The sequence below is a fragment of the Struthio camelus genome, chromosome 9, assembly GCF_040807025.1.
Source record: "Struthio camelus isolate bStrCam1 chromosome 9, bStrCam1.hap1, whole genome shotgun sequence".
Lineage (NCBI taxonomy): Eukaryota > Metazoa > Chordata > Aves > Struthioniformes > Struthionidae > Struthio > Struthio camelus.
In genome coordinates this window covers 31,816,437-31,831,036 of record NC_090950.1, presented here as the reverse complement: position 1 = coordinate 31,831,036, position 14,600 = coordinate 31,816,437, and the positions used below count along the sequence as shown (strand labels likewise).

At 37.5% G+C, this 14,600-nt stretch overlaps 1 protein-coding gene across 4 annotated transcripts in view; it reads left to right on the top strand.

Annotated features, from left to right (window-relative positions):
- The window catches only part of RSRC1 (arginine and serine rich coiled-coil 1), a 178,936-nt gene that overhangs the window by 38,879 nt on the left and 125,457 nt on the right, over positions 1-14,600 (top strand). For all 4 annotated transcript variants that reach the window (XM_068953991.1, XM_009668513.2, XM_009668512.2 and 1 more), the window contains exon 5: positions 5,247-5,405. In XM_068953991.1, coding sequence (XP_068810092.1) covers positions 5,247-5,405 — 159 coding nt within the window. The remainder of the gene's footprint in view (positions 1-5,246; positions 5,406-14,600) is intronic.

Sequence of the window (14,600 nt, the reverse complement as noted above, 5' to 3'; positions counted from 1 at the left end):
TTGCCACTCACTGTTGCCCAGTGGTTTCAGACGAGATCGGGTTAAACAGGGAGTCACGGCTTCTTCATTGAATGATCCTGTTATCACCTGGTTGAACCTTGCATTTGGTGTGGCAGAATGGCTCTTGAATTCTATTAACCTGAGCCTGAGATATAAGAGTTTGGAGCCCCCCTCAAGAATGGAGGAAAGCTAGGTGGGTTTTGGATATCAAGGGTCTTAGAATAGTTGAATGCAAGAGGGGAAATTTAAGTGATAGTTTGCTTCAGATGTGCTTACTAATAAAACAAAAACCCAGGAAGAGGATAATTTTTGCCTATATACACACATAGCACATCCTTTTATGTGTATGTTTTGTGGGAGGGCTTAGTGTAACCAGAAGGTATTAAAAAGGTTGTGTTTTCCCCTCAGACTTCAGTTTTTTTTTTTTTTTTTTTTTTAAATCAAATGTATTAAGTATTGCCAAATATAATGGTGGTAAAGGACAGATCTTGTTTTTAGGATTTAGGTGAAAGATGATGGCTTCAAGTATATAATTTAAAGCATTTTTACCCACGGAATACTCTTGGCAGGAATTTTGTCCAAGTAGTGACCAGACATGGCTAAATTCTGCTTTTGATAGCCAAATGACTAACAGCTAAGAAGTGGTTTGGCTGGACTTGAACTATGATTATTTTACACTAAACCAGTTCTGGATTATCAGGGAGGTTATGTGCTGCATGGGCCAAACTTTGAACTTTTTCCTGGCTCATGGGTGTATGCAATATGAGCTGGCAAATCAGACTTGGAGAAATTGTGCTTGCCTGCTGGCAGTATCAGTGCACAGAAAAAATGGTGGCTTTTGCGTTGTAGGGAATATGCTGGAACTGAAACTCTGTGGTTTCCTCCTTTGTATTTTTAAAATGCTTTTGTATAATTTCTTTGCTTTCTGAATACGTATTTCTGACCTATAGTGTATGGTGTTGAGTACCTTTCTCTTGTTGCTATGAATCTCATCTCTTCAGCTTTGTTTATTATCGATTTATTAGAGTTACAAAATCATTAAAAATTATGCACATTCATTTTTCCTATTTAAAATGTTTGACTTTATGCTTATTTTTCATTTCTTTAAAGATTACATCATATTCTTTTTTTTTTTTTTGAATGATAAAGTGAGTCTTTTTGTTCATTCTTTTGGTCAGGCCCTCCTTAAGCTTTTAAGGCTGGGAAGAAGATGCCTTAATTCATATTTTATTTTTTGATGAATGCAGGGAAAACGTGTTTGTAGGCAAAAATCGTTGCCTTTTTATTGTCCTAAGTGTTTTACAGTTCTCACTTGTCCCTTTGAGACTTGCACTACAGAGTGCCCCTGTATTTCAGGGCTTGTCAAATTTTTCATGATCTGAAGAGTCTTGGTTTCACACATCCTCGCAGTAAGTGATGCAGTATTCTCTCTTAATTTCAGTATAATTGTGGCTTTTGATTTGATCACTGCTAATCATCATTTCCTGTGGCACTTCATAGAAATTGGGAGCTCTCTTAAGAGCTGCTGTAGCAAAGATCAAGAAGATTGTGCTCTTACTGCTTGAACTCAACAGTTACTTACACAGTTTATGGCTGTCTCCCTCTTAACACTTGTCCAGTTTTAAAATAAGTTTTGCCAGCAATACTTCTATCATATAAGATGAAATTGTTTGAGATTTATATTGCAAAGATTTTTATTCTGCCATCTTATGTCTGCTATTTTTAAGTATTTAGTCTCTGTGCTATCTTTATTTCCACAAAATGCGGTAGAACTGTATAATGCATCTCAACTCTTAATATACGGCACTGAACTGTTCTTTAGTTAAGAGGAAAAGGCATGTCAATTCTTAAAGATATTTGCTTATGTACGAGAAGCCCTATAACATTTTTTTCCCCCACAAACTAGCAGAAAACTTAAACTAGAGTTTGCAATTCAGCTTAAATTTATTATTAAAATTGTATGTTGTGGTAGCCCAGTGGCTTTTCTTGTAGTTCTGCTATGTGAATAGATTGTGAAGGAGGAAGGTTAACACAAGATAAACATTTTCAGAAATAATCCTCGCTGTATAGCGTTGGGAGCACGGTAGTTTACCCTAAGTACAGGAATTAGCAGTAGAATGCAAGTTTCACTAGTTTTCTGAAACTTAATGGACCATTAGTTTTAGGCTATTCCTTTCTTCTTTCCTCAATTTTCCTTATTTGCTTCGTTCCTATTCATTCTTTCTTAGTTTCGTGACTGAGGTTAGTACATCTTTCTGTATTTCTGGAGTTGTGGTACTTTATATGTGCGTTATACTATTTATATTGATTACAAATAAGTAAAACAAACTGTGCTTGCTAAGTTAATTGTATTTGGGAGGGCGGTAGCTCTGGATCATTAGAGGAACAATGATGAAAAATAAAATATTTGTGAAGAGCTTTGGACAGTGATAGAAAACCCAGGAGAAACTCATCTTTGGAGAGTTTTTCTTAAGTACTGGAGAGCAAATGTATGCACGAGACTCTGCAGGAGCCAATTCAAGTGCAGCAGGGTACACTAGATCCAATTTGCAACCATTTCAGCACTGTTGCCTTTGGAGATCTGCTAAAATAGTGCATTGCATCCAGCTTGGATTAGGAGGCTTGGGGTCTGCAACCCAGGAAGGCAGCCAAACTCTGTGCCTGCCCTACCCTGGAGTCCAGTGGTGGGTATGCCCACAGTATTCCTCCTGAGCTAGCAAGTCTGACGGGACTTAGGTGCCTGTGCGTGAAGCCAGCTCCGGAGGGCCTGCACCCTGACATCGTGTCAACTGCTCCCATCATTCAAAGATCAAATGGATGAATGCATCGTGCAGGGATGACTTCTGTAGAGTACAGCTTAACATTTTTTATTAAGACCTTCACTGTAATAGGCATTGGTAGTCATCTGCTTGCCTCGCCTGTGTGATTGGCACATGGAACTCGAGCTATTTTTTTTTATAATTGTAAACTTAAAGGATAAACCATGCTTATTAATCATTCTAGGTTAAAGAGTTTTATGAGTGCAAAAGATTGCAAATGCAAGAACAGCAACAACTTCTGTAAGGAAAACGTTTATCCGTTTATGTTTCTTAATGCTACTATAAATATACGATTGTTAATTGATGCAGCAAACTTATTTTGTGTTTTTAAATGCTGTCCTTCTGCGAATAAATTACACCTGCAGTTTGTTCCACATAGACACGTGAACAAACAGAAATCTAGCACTTGGGTGTCCATCTGATCTAAATTGAATTTGCGGTTATCTGAAATTGCAAGAAGTTGATCTGAAAGCAGAGATTCAAATTTGGGCTCAGAAGGTAAGCTTTCTAGCAATAAATAGCTTAGATTTCCCAGTTATTCCTGTTTGAAAGGCTACATGCTTAAATAAGGAGAGGCCTTTCATTAAATAAAGGCCATCTCCTGTTATTCAGCCCCTAAGCAATTTTAAACTGGACTGGAAAGAGCAGTGAAGAAGATGCTGAAGGAGAATAGTCTTGTGTTGTCGTTGCTGAATGCTTCTGACTCAAGATCTGCAGAGAGACTCAATGACTGCAGAGTTCTCCGAAATCCCGAGTACCTTCCAAAGCGGGAACCTCTGTAAGGAGGTGACCTGTAAATCTGTGTGGGCCTCAGTGGGGTGCTTATAAACCCAATGTCTTTGTGCCAGCTAAAAAGTAGATCTAATGTTCAGAATACGCTTTTAGATCAAACCTTGCTTTCTCTGCCAGAGGACTAAAGAGTGGATGGATGCTTTTTTTATTTGTGATGACATAATAAAAATCCATTTGAGGAGAAAATGTTCTATAGTTAATAATATACCACTTACTTAAGTGGTAATATGATCCATTGTGTTAGCGCTAATACTGTGACCAATAATAGGAGATATTGTGTTGCAGGAGATGCCATCTGCTGAATGAAATGTAAAACTGAGGTTCTGACCTCCAGTGCTAGTCTAAAAGGCTCAATAGCAAGAATAGGTATGTTAACCCCAGAATGCTGGATAAATTCCAGATTCAATAACAACATTCTTCCTAAATTTAATTTATAGCTTCATCTGGATGTGCTGTTCTTTTCTGCTTATTCTATTGTGGAGCTTTATTAAAGAGTTGTTGCCTTTTAAATTGAGTGATCTTTTGTATGCGAGTTGCTTTTAAAGGCTTTTGAGTTGTGCCGTCCAAGAGGTGCTAAATAAGTTTTTATACTGTTTAAAAAACAAAACAAAAAACCAAAACCACCCCTCTCAGTTCTTAATGAAACTTTTCAATGAGGTGCCGTCAGAACTCTTATAAAGATGTACATCCTAATAGAAACTAATGGGAACCTGAATTGCTGTTTTTGTAAATAGGCATTGTCTATAGCTACTCTTTAATGTCTATAGCTACGTCTTTAATGATGGTACACGATAATAAAAAAAATTAAAATTAAAAAAATTGAAAGAAATATGGGAACCATGAAAGGCTTTTTGGACGTATATACAAACAGTCATACTGTAATACTACTTTATCTTTTTTCATTCAAGTATACCAGTAACAGCATACATTTGTTACAGAGGCGTGGATAACACAACTGAGAACAAAGTATCCTATAGCCATATAGGAACTTGGAACTAGGAACCAAGGGACTGTATGTGCACAAACTCTTGCACCTGTATGCAGTTTCTTGCACAACTGGAGCCTGTGTCTGTAGAGTTAGCCTACTTTGCAGGCTTTCTGCGAAGTATGTTTCTAGTCTGAATTTGATATTAAGAAATCTTGTGTTAAGTGCCAGTTCTGCAAGCTAAAGCTAGGGTTTTGGACATATGACTTCTGTCTTCTCTTTTTTGCTGGCATGTGATCACTTTTATGAATGTATTTAACATGCAAACACAGGTATCTGGTAACTCATTAATTATTTAACAAGTTAAATTAACTAGGTCTTAAGAATTTAAAGTTAATGTTCAAGAAAATTCCTGTCCTTCTCTAGTAGCTCTAATGATTGCTTTATTAATACCTACTATGTGAGTACTGTGTAGTGTGGTTTAAGTAGTTTTGTATTCTTCCTTGAGAGGAAGCAAACTTTGAATTCAACAGTGCTTTCATTCATTTTTTTCTCTTGATGAATGTGTATTTTTTTTTTTGTTAAAAGTATTAAATTACTAAATGATTTGAAAAGTCTCTTTTCAAAATAGTTGAACTATATAACAAATCTAAAAATGACAGTGGAAAAACGTATGATTGCTAAATTTTAATACTATGGATTTTGTGTAGATCGCGATCAAGACCTCGTCAACGTTCTTATAGTCGAAGCAGTGAAAGATCCGGTCATAGGAGAACACATAGCGGGTCTCGTGAAAGAGAACGGCGTAAAGGCAGAGAGAAAGAGAAAGGCAAAGGCAAAGAGAAGGAGATATGTGGCACGAAGCATGGGTAAGTGCAATGACAAATGATGTAACTGTAATAAGTTCAGGAATGATTTAGTGTTCTCTTACTCTTCTGGTAATTGACTGCTTTATAGTACCTGATACTTTGTATAAACTTAATGGAATTATTTAAAAGTTTTGAATCACATGATTCTTAGCATTTTAAAATCCTGGAATCTGGCATCATTGTCAACTAAATGATGGTTTAATTTACCATTCCTTCTTTTAAACTTGCTTTGCAAATAATCTAAATAGCTTTTCTTCAATTGATTAATATAATTCATTTTCTAATACATAGTAACTACGTTTTAAGGAAAAAGTGAGTCCTGCTGGGAAGTAAGAAGACAATTTCCTATGAAGGGATTGTTTTCACTGTGATTCTTTTCTCTCCCATTTCTATTTTGGCAGAAGTTTCTACTGGGCTTCATTTGTGACTCAAAGTATAGTTATATTAGAAGTACTTGCTATGGGTGAATGATGGACTACTTTTCAAAACATACTGCCAGCCTAATTTTTGCTTTGAACGGCTTGGATCGTTGGTAGTAGTTCTGCAGATTTCGGAAAGGCAATTTATGTAATTACCTCTGCTTTATACGTCTTGATCTCCTGCAACCTTTGCTGTGTTGTTCAGCTTTTCCATATTTATATGATTGGCTTCAGAAGGGAAAAGACGCTTATGTATTGAATGCTCTTCATGAGTTACCCATTGGTTGATTCCCACTGAAATGCTTAATGGAAATTTCTAGAGTAGCGCACTCCACCCATGTTCATGGAGGTGTCTCACAATTACCTTCCCGGTTATGTGTCTCTGGCTATATTCATTACTTAGTTCCTGAGATATTAGTACCCACTTGTCCATGGTTTCAGTACCGATTACGTGAAGCTACAGGATTAGCTATTTTAATATAACAATTTTATATATTAATATTTTATTATTTGTAGTACATTACTGAAACTGCTTGGAACTTCTAGTGCAGTGTCTTCCATTCAAGTTAAGAGAGATTTTCCCCTTTTTACTAAACCACAATGGAATATTCGCCTGTTCTTGTTGGTGATGTTTTCAGCAATCAGTAGCATTCAGTGTAAACAGAACCTTTGAGATGTTTGCAATACGTTTGATAAGTCATAAACAAGATACCTATTTAGCTGAAGCTTGAATATGTTTTGATATTTCTGGAGGACTTGAGAAGCGTGAATGTGCAGCCAAAATTGTTATTGGTTGTGGTTTGTTTTTTTAGTAGATTCTAGTGCTCCGAACAGGGAAAGAATCCATACTGAGCACATAATGTTTCGTGTGTGTGCGAGTTTTTCTGGACTTTGTGTAGAAGCACATCTTAAATCATGTTGGAATATATTCCAGTGTTTTATTAGCATGCTGCCTGACTTTTTATCCTTTTATAATAAGGATCAATATTAGATTGCTGTAAGAAGAACTTTGAAGTGCCCAGAATTTTTTGGAAGCAAGCAGTTTATTTACCTTTATATTTTGATAACTTTCAAAATTGCTTATGCTAAATGTGAAAACAAAATGCCCTGTTGGGGTGATTTCCAAGGTAGTTAGGAGAAAGAGTACGAATTAGAGTAGAAGCATTTGATGGCATCAGTCCGTTTTCCTCGGAGCGCAGGTATGGGCTGGTAGGCTTTGTCACTGATGTTTTTACTTGGAGCTTTATTAGACTACAAAATGAAATATGCCCAGGATGATGTTGATATAATCTGTGCTTCATAAACTTTTCTGAGGGGGACGTGTTTTTCAGTTTAATCAAATAGTGATCAAAGTATATCTGTACAGAGAATATGGATCTGAGAAGCTTTTTCCTTTTACAGTTATTTGTCATTCAGAGGATTTAGACTGTATCAGCATCATGTTACTGTTTGTTAAAGGCTTTGGAGAGCAACGCGTCTGAATACGCAGAGAAGACAGAGCTCTTTGATGCAATGCTGTTTGATTCTGAGATTCTCAATCTAAATGCTGTTGTAGTACAGTACTAATGTAATATTAACTACGCAATTAACGATCTACTGAAAGTTCTGTTCTGGACCCAAGCAAGAGTGGATTAGTAACTTCCTGTTTTCCTTCCTAAATGCATGTGTGTTGGAACAAAGGGCATTAGAGCGCAGTTTTTCTTTGACTTATGTATGCTCTAGGAGAATAAGGCCAAGTAAGAGGTTTTATAGCTGTGTGTTTTGTATGGGGCTTCCGCAAACCTCCTAAGTTCTCAGCTTCCTTCATCTCTATCATTTGTTTATTTACTTATTTATTTATTTTCTTCCTGATTAAAAAGCATGCGAAAGAATTCTGAGACCTTCGTGGCCAAGGAAGCCCGGCTGTCCTCCCTCGTGTATTGGTGCACGGGAAGGAGGGTGACACAGCACAAACTGCGTGAACTTTTGTCGTTATAGTGTATTGGCCTCTGGCATTTTTTGGCTTTGTTTTTCATAGCAGCAGTGAGATTTGGTTGTGTGCTTGTTCTGTCTCGGTGCTAATTTCTAAGGCAAGTCCCAAGAGACAAGTTTTTTGTTTGCCGGTAGCTTTAAAGCCATTCATTGGCTGTAGTCAGCAGAAGGTAACAAGTTGATTGGTTTTGCTGATCTTTTTTAAGGGTATGTATTTTAGGGTTGTTGTGTTGTAGTGCTGTCAAGCGTCCTCTGGTAGGTGTGGCTATTAATATCAGTCTTACTATAGCTGTTGCCACCGCGATCGAGTGTCATAGCAGATGCTGTGACTGTTGCTAGCCTGCTTCGGTGCACAAGTTTGCTGGCTTGGCTGGGATGTCCCTGCTCTCCTGGCTCACTCGTGCTGAGCGAGACCGGGATGCACTAAACCGGCTGCCCCATCCTCATCTGCAAGCGAATAAACAGCGGCTAGAGGACACCTTCTGCCTCTCTATCTGCTTCCAGACTTTCTCTTTTGTTTTGTTTTAAGATGGATCTGGTTTGGACAAGGAGAAAATAGTTTGATTTGGGTGGTTTTGTTGTTGTTGCTGTTTTTGTGGAGGATTTTTATTTTTTTTATTTTTTCTCCCCCCCCCCCCCCCCCGGCCTAGTCTGCTGTAACTAACCCAGTCATGGTGTTGGTCATCTCAACTTATCGTTCAAAATTTTGTCCTTGAAGTGTGAGGAAGAAAGTCTTAAGTTGACACCAAAAATGATTGTCAGGTGTACGTCTGGATGTGACATTTTTGAGAGGAATTAGTTGTAGATCACAGTGAATGAATGAATTTGCTGTCTAGATCAGCAGTGAAAGCAAGAGTATTCTGCATAGCCTTTCTAGAAACTCTAACAGCAGGGCATCCATAGAGGGGGAAAAAATAAACCTCTGACCTCTGTAGATGAAATAAATTATTATATTTACTCTATATAAAGAAAAATCAAGCACCAGCACTAGTTCTCAGGTTATATTGATCTATATTTGGAATATATTCATTGAAAGCTACTTTAAAGTTAAAATGAAGATCATCCTGAAGCTGAGTTGTCAGAAGACAGAATGTAAATTATCAAATGCTGGTTGACTTTATGGTTTCAACTTCACATAAAAGAAGTGTTTCAGGATCAAAGTCCCTTATTTTCTTGGCACAGGTATGTTGTTCAATGGCTACATCTCTTCATGCAGTGACTGAGATAGCTATATTGGGAGAATTAGAGTGTGGACTCAGTCTTTGAAAAGTCAACACTTATTACAGGGCACTTATCTTTGTTATTGCTTATCAAAAGTGTATAAAAGGGAGAGGAGGATCGTATTATGAAGATTCCCTTTGTATGTTACGCTGTGTGAGAGAATTGCATTTTTGACACCACGAATCAAGGCGCTTAGGAGAGCACAGAAACTTTTTCTTACCTGATGTCAAAAAAGAATTAAATCTCGCTTGCAAGCCAGCAGGTGCCAAAACCATCAGCATTTGATCAGAGCTCAACAGAATAACTGTATTGCTATATATATTCAGAAAGCCTGATAAGTAAAAGTTTTAGGGGAACACGGATGGTAAGGAGTAGAACCAAACCTCAGGAGCCTAAGAACATTTACCCAGGTTTGGAACGTTTTCCTACTCTGTATGTGATCTGATGTAAATACATATTTCTCCCTCCCCAACTCCCCAAATCTTCTCATTCATTCCAGTCTTTAAAATGAGACCAAAGAAAACAAAGTAAAATAATAAATGAGGCACCAAGGCTTCAATTAGACAGTTTCCGCTACTTGACAGTCTTCGTTACTTTAGTCTCTACTTGTAGTATATGTATTTTTATGCTTGATTCTTGGGCTTATTCTTGGGGAAAAAAAAAAATTAATATTTAAAAGAATATGGATTAGCTCCAAAAAGGAATTTAGTCAATTATTTAATCAATTAAACTAAATATTTTTAGCTTTATCTTACTGTTTTCAGTGTTTTTACTTGTTTATACTTTCTTTCACCAGAAGTAAATTTCATCTGTTACTTCTCAGTTTGCAACGATACTTGATAAAATTATTGAAGGGAGCAGAGACTTTAAACTGGTTCTTTTCTGCCTTCTCTAGTTTCATGTTCTATGGGCATTAAGATTTTTGCATATTTCTCTGCCAGAGTAGCTATATGCTCCCTCACCTCATATATGAGGGAAAATCTCAAAATTGATTTTTTTCCTCTGTTCATGCAATTTTCCTCTGTTCAAGCATGGGCTTGTCAACACTGTGGTTTGTCTGATATAGGTAATAATATATTTGGGGCTTGACTGTTCATCTAAAGTGTAGGATCAAAATGCACTTTTCCCACTAATTAAAGAGTAAACGTTTTTACTTGTCTATGGCTCATGTAAGCTGCAATGATAACTTGCTTTTCTTTACTTGAATTGTGTATGTTTCTAGATGTAAGGGGGGGGGGAAGGCTTCTGTTTTTGTTTTTAGATCAGAGCAACTTTTAAATTCTTTAAAAGTAGATACTTTCTTCACCATAAAAACCTCAGGAGAGATTTCAAGAGTAAAATCTTCGGCCCTTGTCGTCCAGTCTCAGGCTTCTTGGCATTCTTCATTTCAGGGAAGATTCTTTGGGGCTGAGCACTGAACTTCTTGAGCGTTGGATGAGCGTCAGCTATTTTGTGGAGACAGCCTGTATTATAGTCACAGCAAAACAGCTGAATTCTTTTGTTCTTATAATCTGAAATGTTTTAAGGGATATACTATTTGTTCAGCCATTATGGAGAGAGATTGTGGTAACAGCTGCTTTGAATTTAGGTTGGGAAGCTCATTTTCAGCATCTGACAGTACTTGGTGGAAAAAAAAAAGTATAAATCTTGAGTTAAGAGTGGTGGTCTATCAAGCTTTGAAATAGTTTTGTATACTTAGAAGGTAAGGCAATGCAAATTCAAAAAGCATTCCAACAATAAACCATAAATATTCATAAACAGAAAGATGATCCATCTTTCAGATTATCAGGATTATTTCATTTTCAGTGAAAAATCTTTGCAAGGTAAGGCTGATGACAAGCAGGTAGCAAGAAACGTGCTTCATCACTCTTTATCCAAATACTGTAATGCTACTTATTTTCCTTCTGTTGCAAAGGTGATCTGAGCTACTCAGTTTGCTTTTCTTTCTTCTGTCACTTTTGTCTCCTAATCTTATAGAAGTTGTTTGAACTGTGTTTGCTCTTCTTTTGTTTTGTATTTCTGCTGCAAAGCATGAGAGAAGGAGCTTTATTGCCTGGAAGGATATAAAGGAAGAAAAATCAATAAATGGTATGGCCTTTTCTGAATAACTGTTGCCAGCGTTTCCAAAGTAAAAGCACTTGCTTGGCCTTGCAGCCTTTTCTGTTCATCCAATCTCACAGGCCAAGTTTCAAATCATATTTCTCTGTTTATAATAACAATACTGTTCTCTAGTTATGACCTGTGGCTGCAGTAGTGATATTGTGAGCATTATTGTTTTGGACCATTGCTATATACGAGAACTCCCACCAGTGCTCATACTTTGTAATTAGTGCCCAAATGGTTGGCTTTCCTTTTCTCATTACAGTTTTAATACGGAGTGCTGTACCGAGATCTGTTACCACACCTTTATAATTTTTACAGAACACACTACAGTACATCTTCTGATATGTTATAAAGTATTATAAATAAAGCAGAACTGGAATTGATAAAATATCATTTTCTGTTAACTCTGCAAAATTTTATAATACGTAGCAGACATCTGGTGTCTAGTTCTTACCAGTAAGTTCTAGTCTAGTGATTTTATTTTATTAAATCTGGGTGTTTTGAAAAAGGAAAACTTTAGTACGTGGTCTGGTCCCGTTCCCCTTCTTCCCCCCCCCCCCCCAGTAGTTTATCAGGTAATTTTGCTGCCCTATTTCCGTTCCCCCCCCCCCCCCCCCCCCCCGGGTGAAAGCAAATCTGATGTGACAGTATGCCCTCTGGGCCAAAAAAAAGGCAAGTCTGGTTGGCTGTTTGGTAAAAACAGAGCTGTATTAAGTTCTGGAGATAAACGTTTGTTTAAAAATAACATTGAAAAAATGTTTTGTATTACAGAATCGTTTCTTCTTTTTGCAATAACTTATATCCCCACAAAATAGGGAAAGAAGGTGATAGTTGGTTATCATTCAAGTTCTAATTTATTGATAGTACTGTATTTAAAAAAGATAAGTTATAGGTAAGCAGAACGGCTTAATCCTATAACCTCCTGCATGAAGCTCTGCATGAAGACTCCAGCTGGAGGAGGATTCAAGCTTCAACTCTCTGATACGTTCTGGTGGCATCTCCAAATAGTCTTAGGCTCATGTACCATTTCCCTCCTCAAATCAAGCTATATTAGTGTGCTTTTTCTGACATTCTTGTATGTATATGTAGGTGGTTTTGTCTGGGCTTCCCTTGAATCAGGCTAAAGCTTGTTTCGAGCTAATGACAGAATGCAATTTTTATTTTGTGCACTTATGGCGTAGTCTCTTGTTGCTGCATTTTAGACTGCTGGCACCTGCCACACAAGTTTATTTCCTTCTTTCTTCTCCACTTGTGACTTGTTTTAAGAAATGCTGAGGTTCGCTGGAGCAATAGCAGTTCTTTGCTCGTAGAGAAACAGAGCAACCCCCCTTTATTATGATTTCCCAGTGGTTTCAATGGGCTTAGTCTATGGTCTCCCTCCCCTGTTTCTTTTGATTTCAAAGCTAATACAGTGTTGCTACTTGGAAGCTTTGTTCTTTGGTGTCTGAATTACTGATACAGTATCAGCTACAACACTCCAAGTCTTGGACACAAGTAACCTTTTAAAAACGCGCTATACACTTGTCAGGTGGTTTTTAAAATGTTCTTAAGGCCGCTTATTTGACAAGGGTGCTAGCACTTCAGTTTGGTCTTACACATGCGATGAGTTATTTTGGGTTCTTTTTTTTAATACTTTAAATGTATTGCTGTAAGTACCTGTTCTTAATATGTGTTCTTACTAAGGTAGTATTAAATCTGGGAAATACTACTTCTGACGTTTCTAAAAATACTGGGCTATTTCTAGACTAGGCTATTTCTGTTCTAATAGGGTCGTGATTTGAATGCACTATCAGAACTTGATTAGTTGTGGTAAACTCTTCTGGTTGCTCTGAAAACTGATTTCTTCTTGCTCATGAGCTGTGAAACTGCCTTTGTTGTTTTTTCTCTCCCCCTCAACTTTTTTCTTAAAGATTAGTATGAGCAGAAAACAAGCTGACTCTTTTCTGAATGTAACTATAATTTGCGTTACTGTGCTATGATGCAGTATCCAGCTCTAGTAAAACATGAGTTGAGGACTAGATCAGAGTGGCATATGAAGCTTGTCATGAAGTGCCTGGAGGCTTTGTTAAAGAGGCCCCCTCATTCACAGGGATGCTAAGGCTTGGTTTTCCGGCGGTGGGTGTGGAGCGCTCCCTGGGCCCTATGCAACGTGCTTCTGTCCCGTTCCACGAGGTGGACCTGAGGACTACCAGTCATGTCTTGCAGGCTGCTGCGAAGGATCAGTCGCTAATGGGTTTCTTTTATTGCATTCCCAAACCCAGTGTTTCAACCAGAAACTTCTGCATGCTAGTAACCTTCAAGTGTAAAAGTCTTCAAAAATGAATTCTTTTATGGTAGTGATTTGCTTAAACACGCAGTTAAACAAGCAACTCCTGCGCAAAAATATTGTAACCATCAAACTACGACATATGTCTTTTTTGATACTTTTTAAAATCTACTTGTTTTAAAACAACTTGCGTAACTGTTTTCATTGACTTAAATGGGCGTGCTATGATATTTTGATGTTTAAAGTCTCTGCTAGTTTGAAATATGTAAGTTCTGGCATTCTGTGAGATGTGATTTTTCATAAGGGTCATTGTTGAACTGAGGGGAAAAAAGTGCTAAAAACTTGCTAGCTTTAACTTTTTTTCTTCAACCTAGCTTTTTTAGTAGCAGAATTTTGAATTACTCTTAAGTGTTTTTGACAATTCTTAATGGAGTAAATTAAGAAAAGCATCTCAGTTGCTAAGAAGAAAAAAAAGTTGTGCCGTTAATCAAAGCTGACCACCATTTTAATTTCTGATACTTAATAAGTACTTAATAAGTATGCTTTGCAGTAATGGATCCACGACTTCTTAGGCACTTTGAAGGCTATTAGGGAGCTGAAAAGCCTGTTTTTAAAATACATGATTCATTTTTCCTTTTAATGCTGTATTTCAGTTCTTTAAATGTTTTGTGAGGCCTTTCTGTGGGGTCCCCACCCCTCTTCAGTAGCATTTAACGCAAACCCTTGCGCAGTTTTATTTTCCGCGCTCAGGCCTGGCAGGGCTCCAGGTGGACTGCACTCGGGTGATAAATGCCTGTTGATAAGCTTTTCAGTGCTTGGCAGAAGACATTAGAAGTAAATTGGGAATATTGGACTTTGCAGAGTTTGACAGCAGTCAGGCACTCTTGGAGCTTGTCGTGTTGTTTCTTACCTCTTGCTGCTTTATGCAGTAGGAAGCCATCGATGCTAATTTTCTGATTTGCATAGAGGTTATAGAGTTGTGCGGCGCAAAGCGCGCTCAGAACTCCTTTTAAGTGTCTGCTTAGATCAAAGCAGGCCTCTGTGATAGCTGTTGTCTGACACCAAGCTGTGTGGTGTTGTTTTCATTAAACATTTATCATACTTCCAGTGTGACAGCAGGCAACTTTGTGCTTGGGTAACATGTTTTCATGCAAAATTTATTGAAAAAGACGAGACGTTGTAAAGAGATCTTGTTGCCTTTCACCAGTGGCGAAG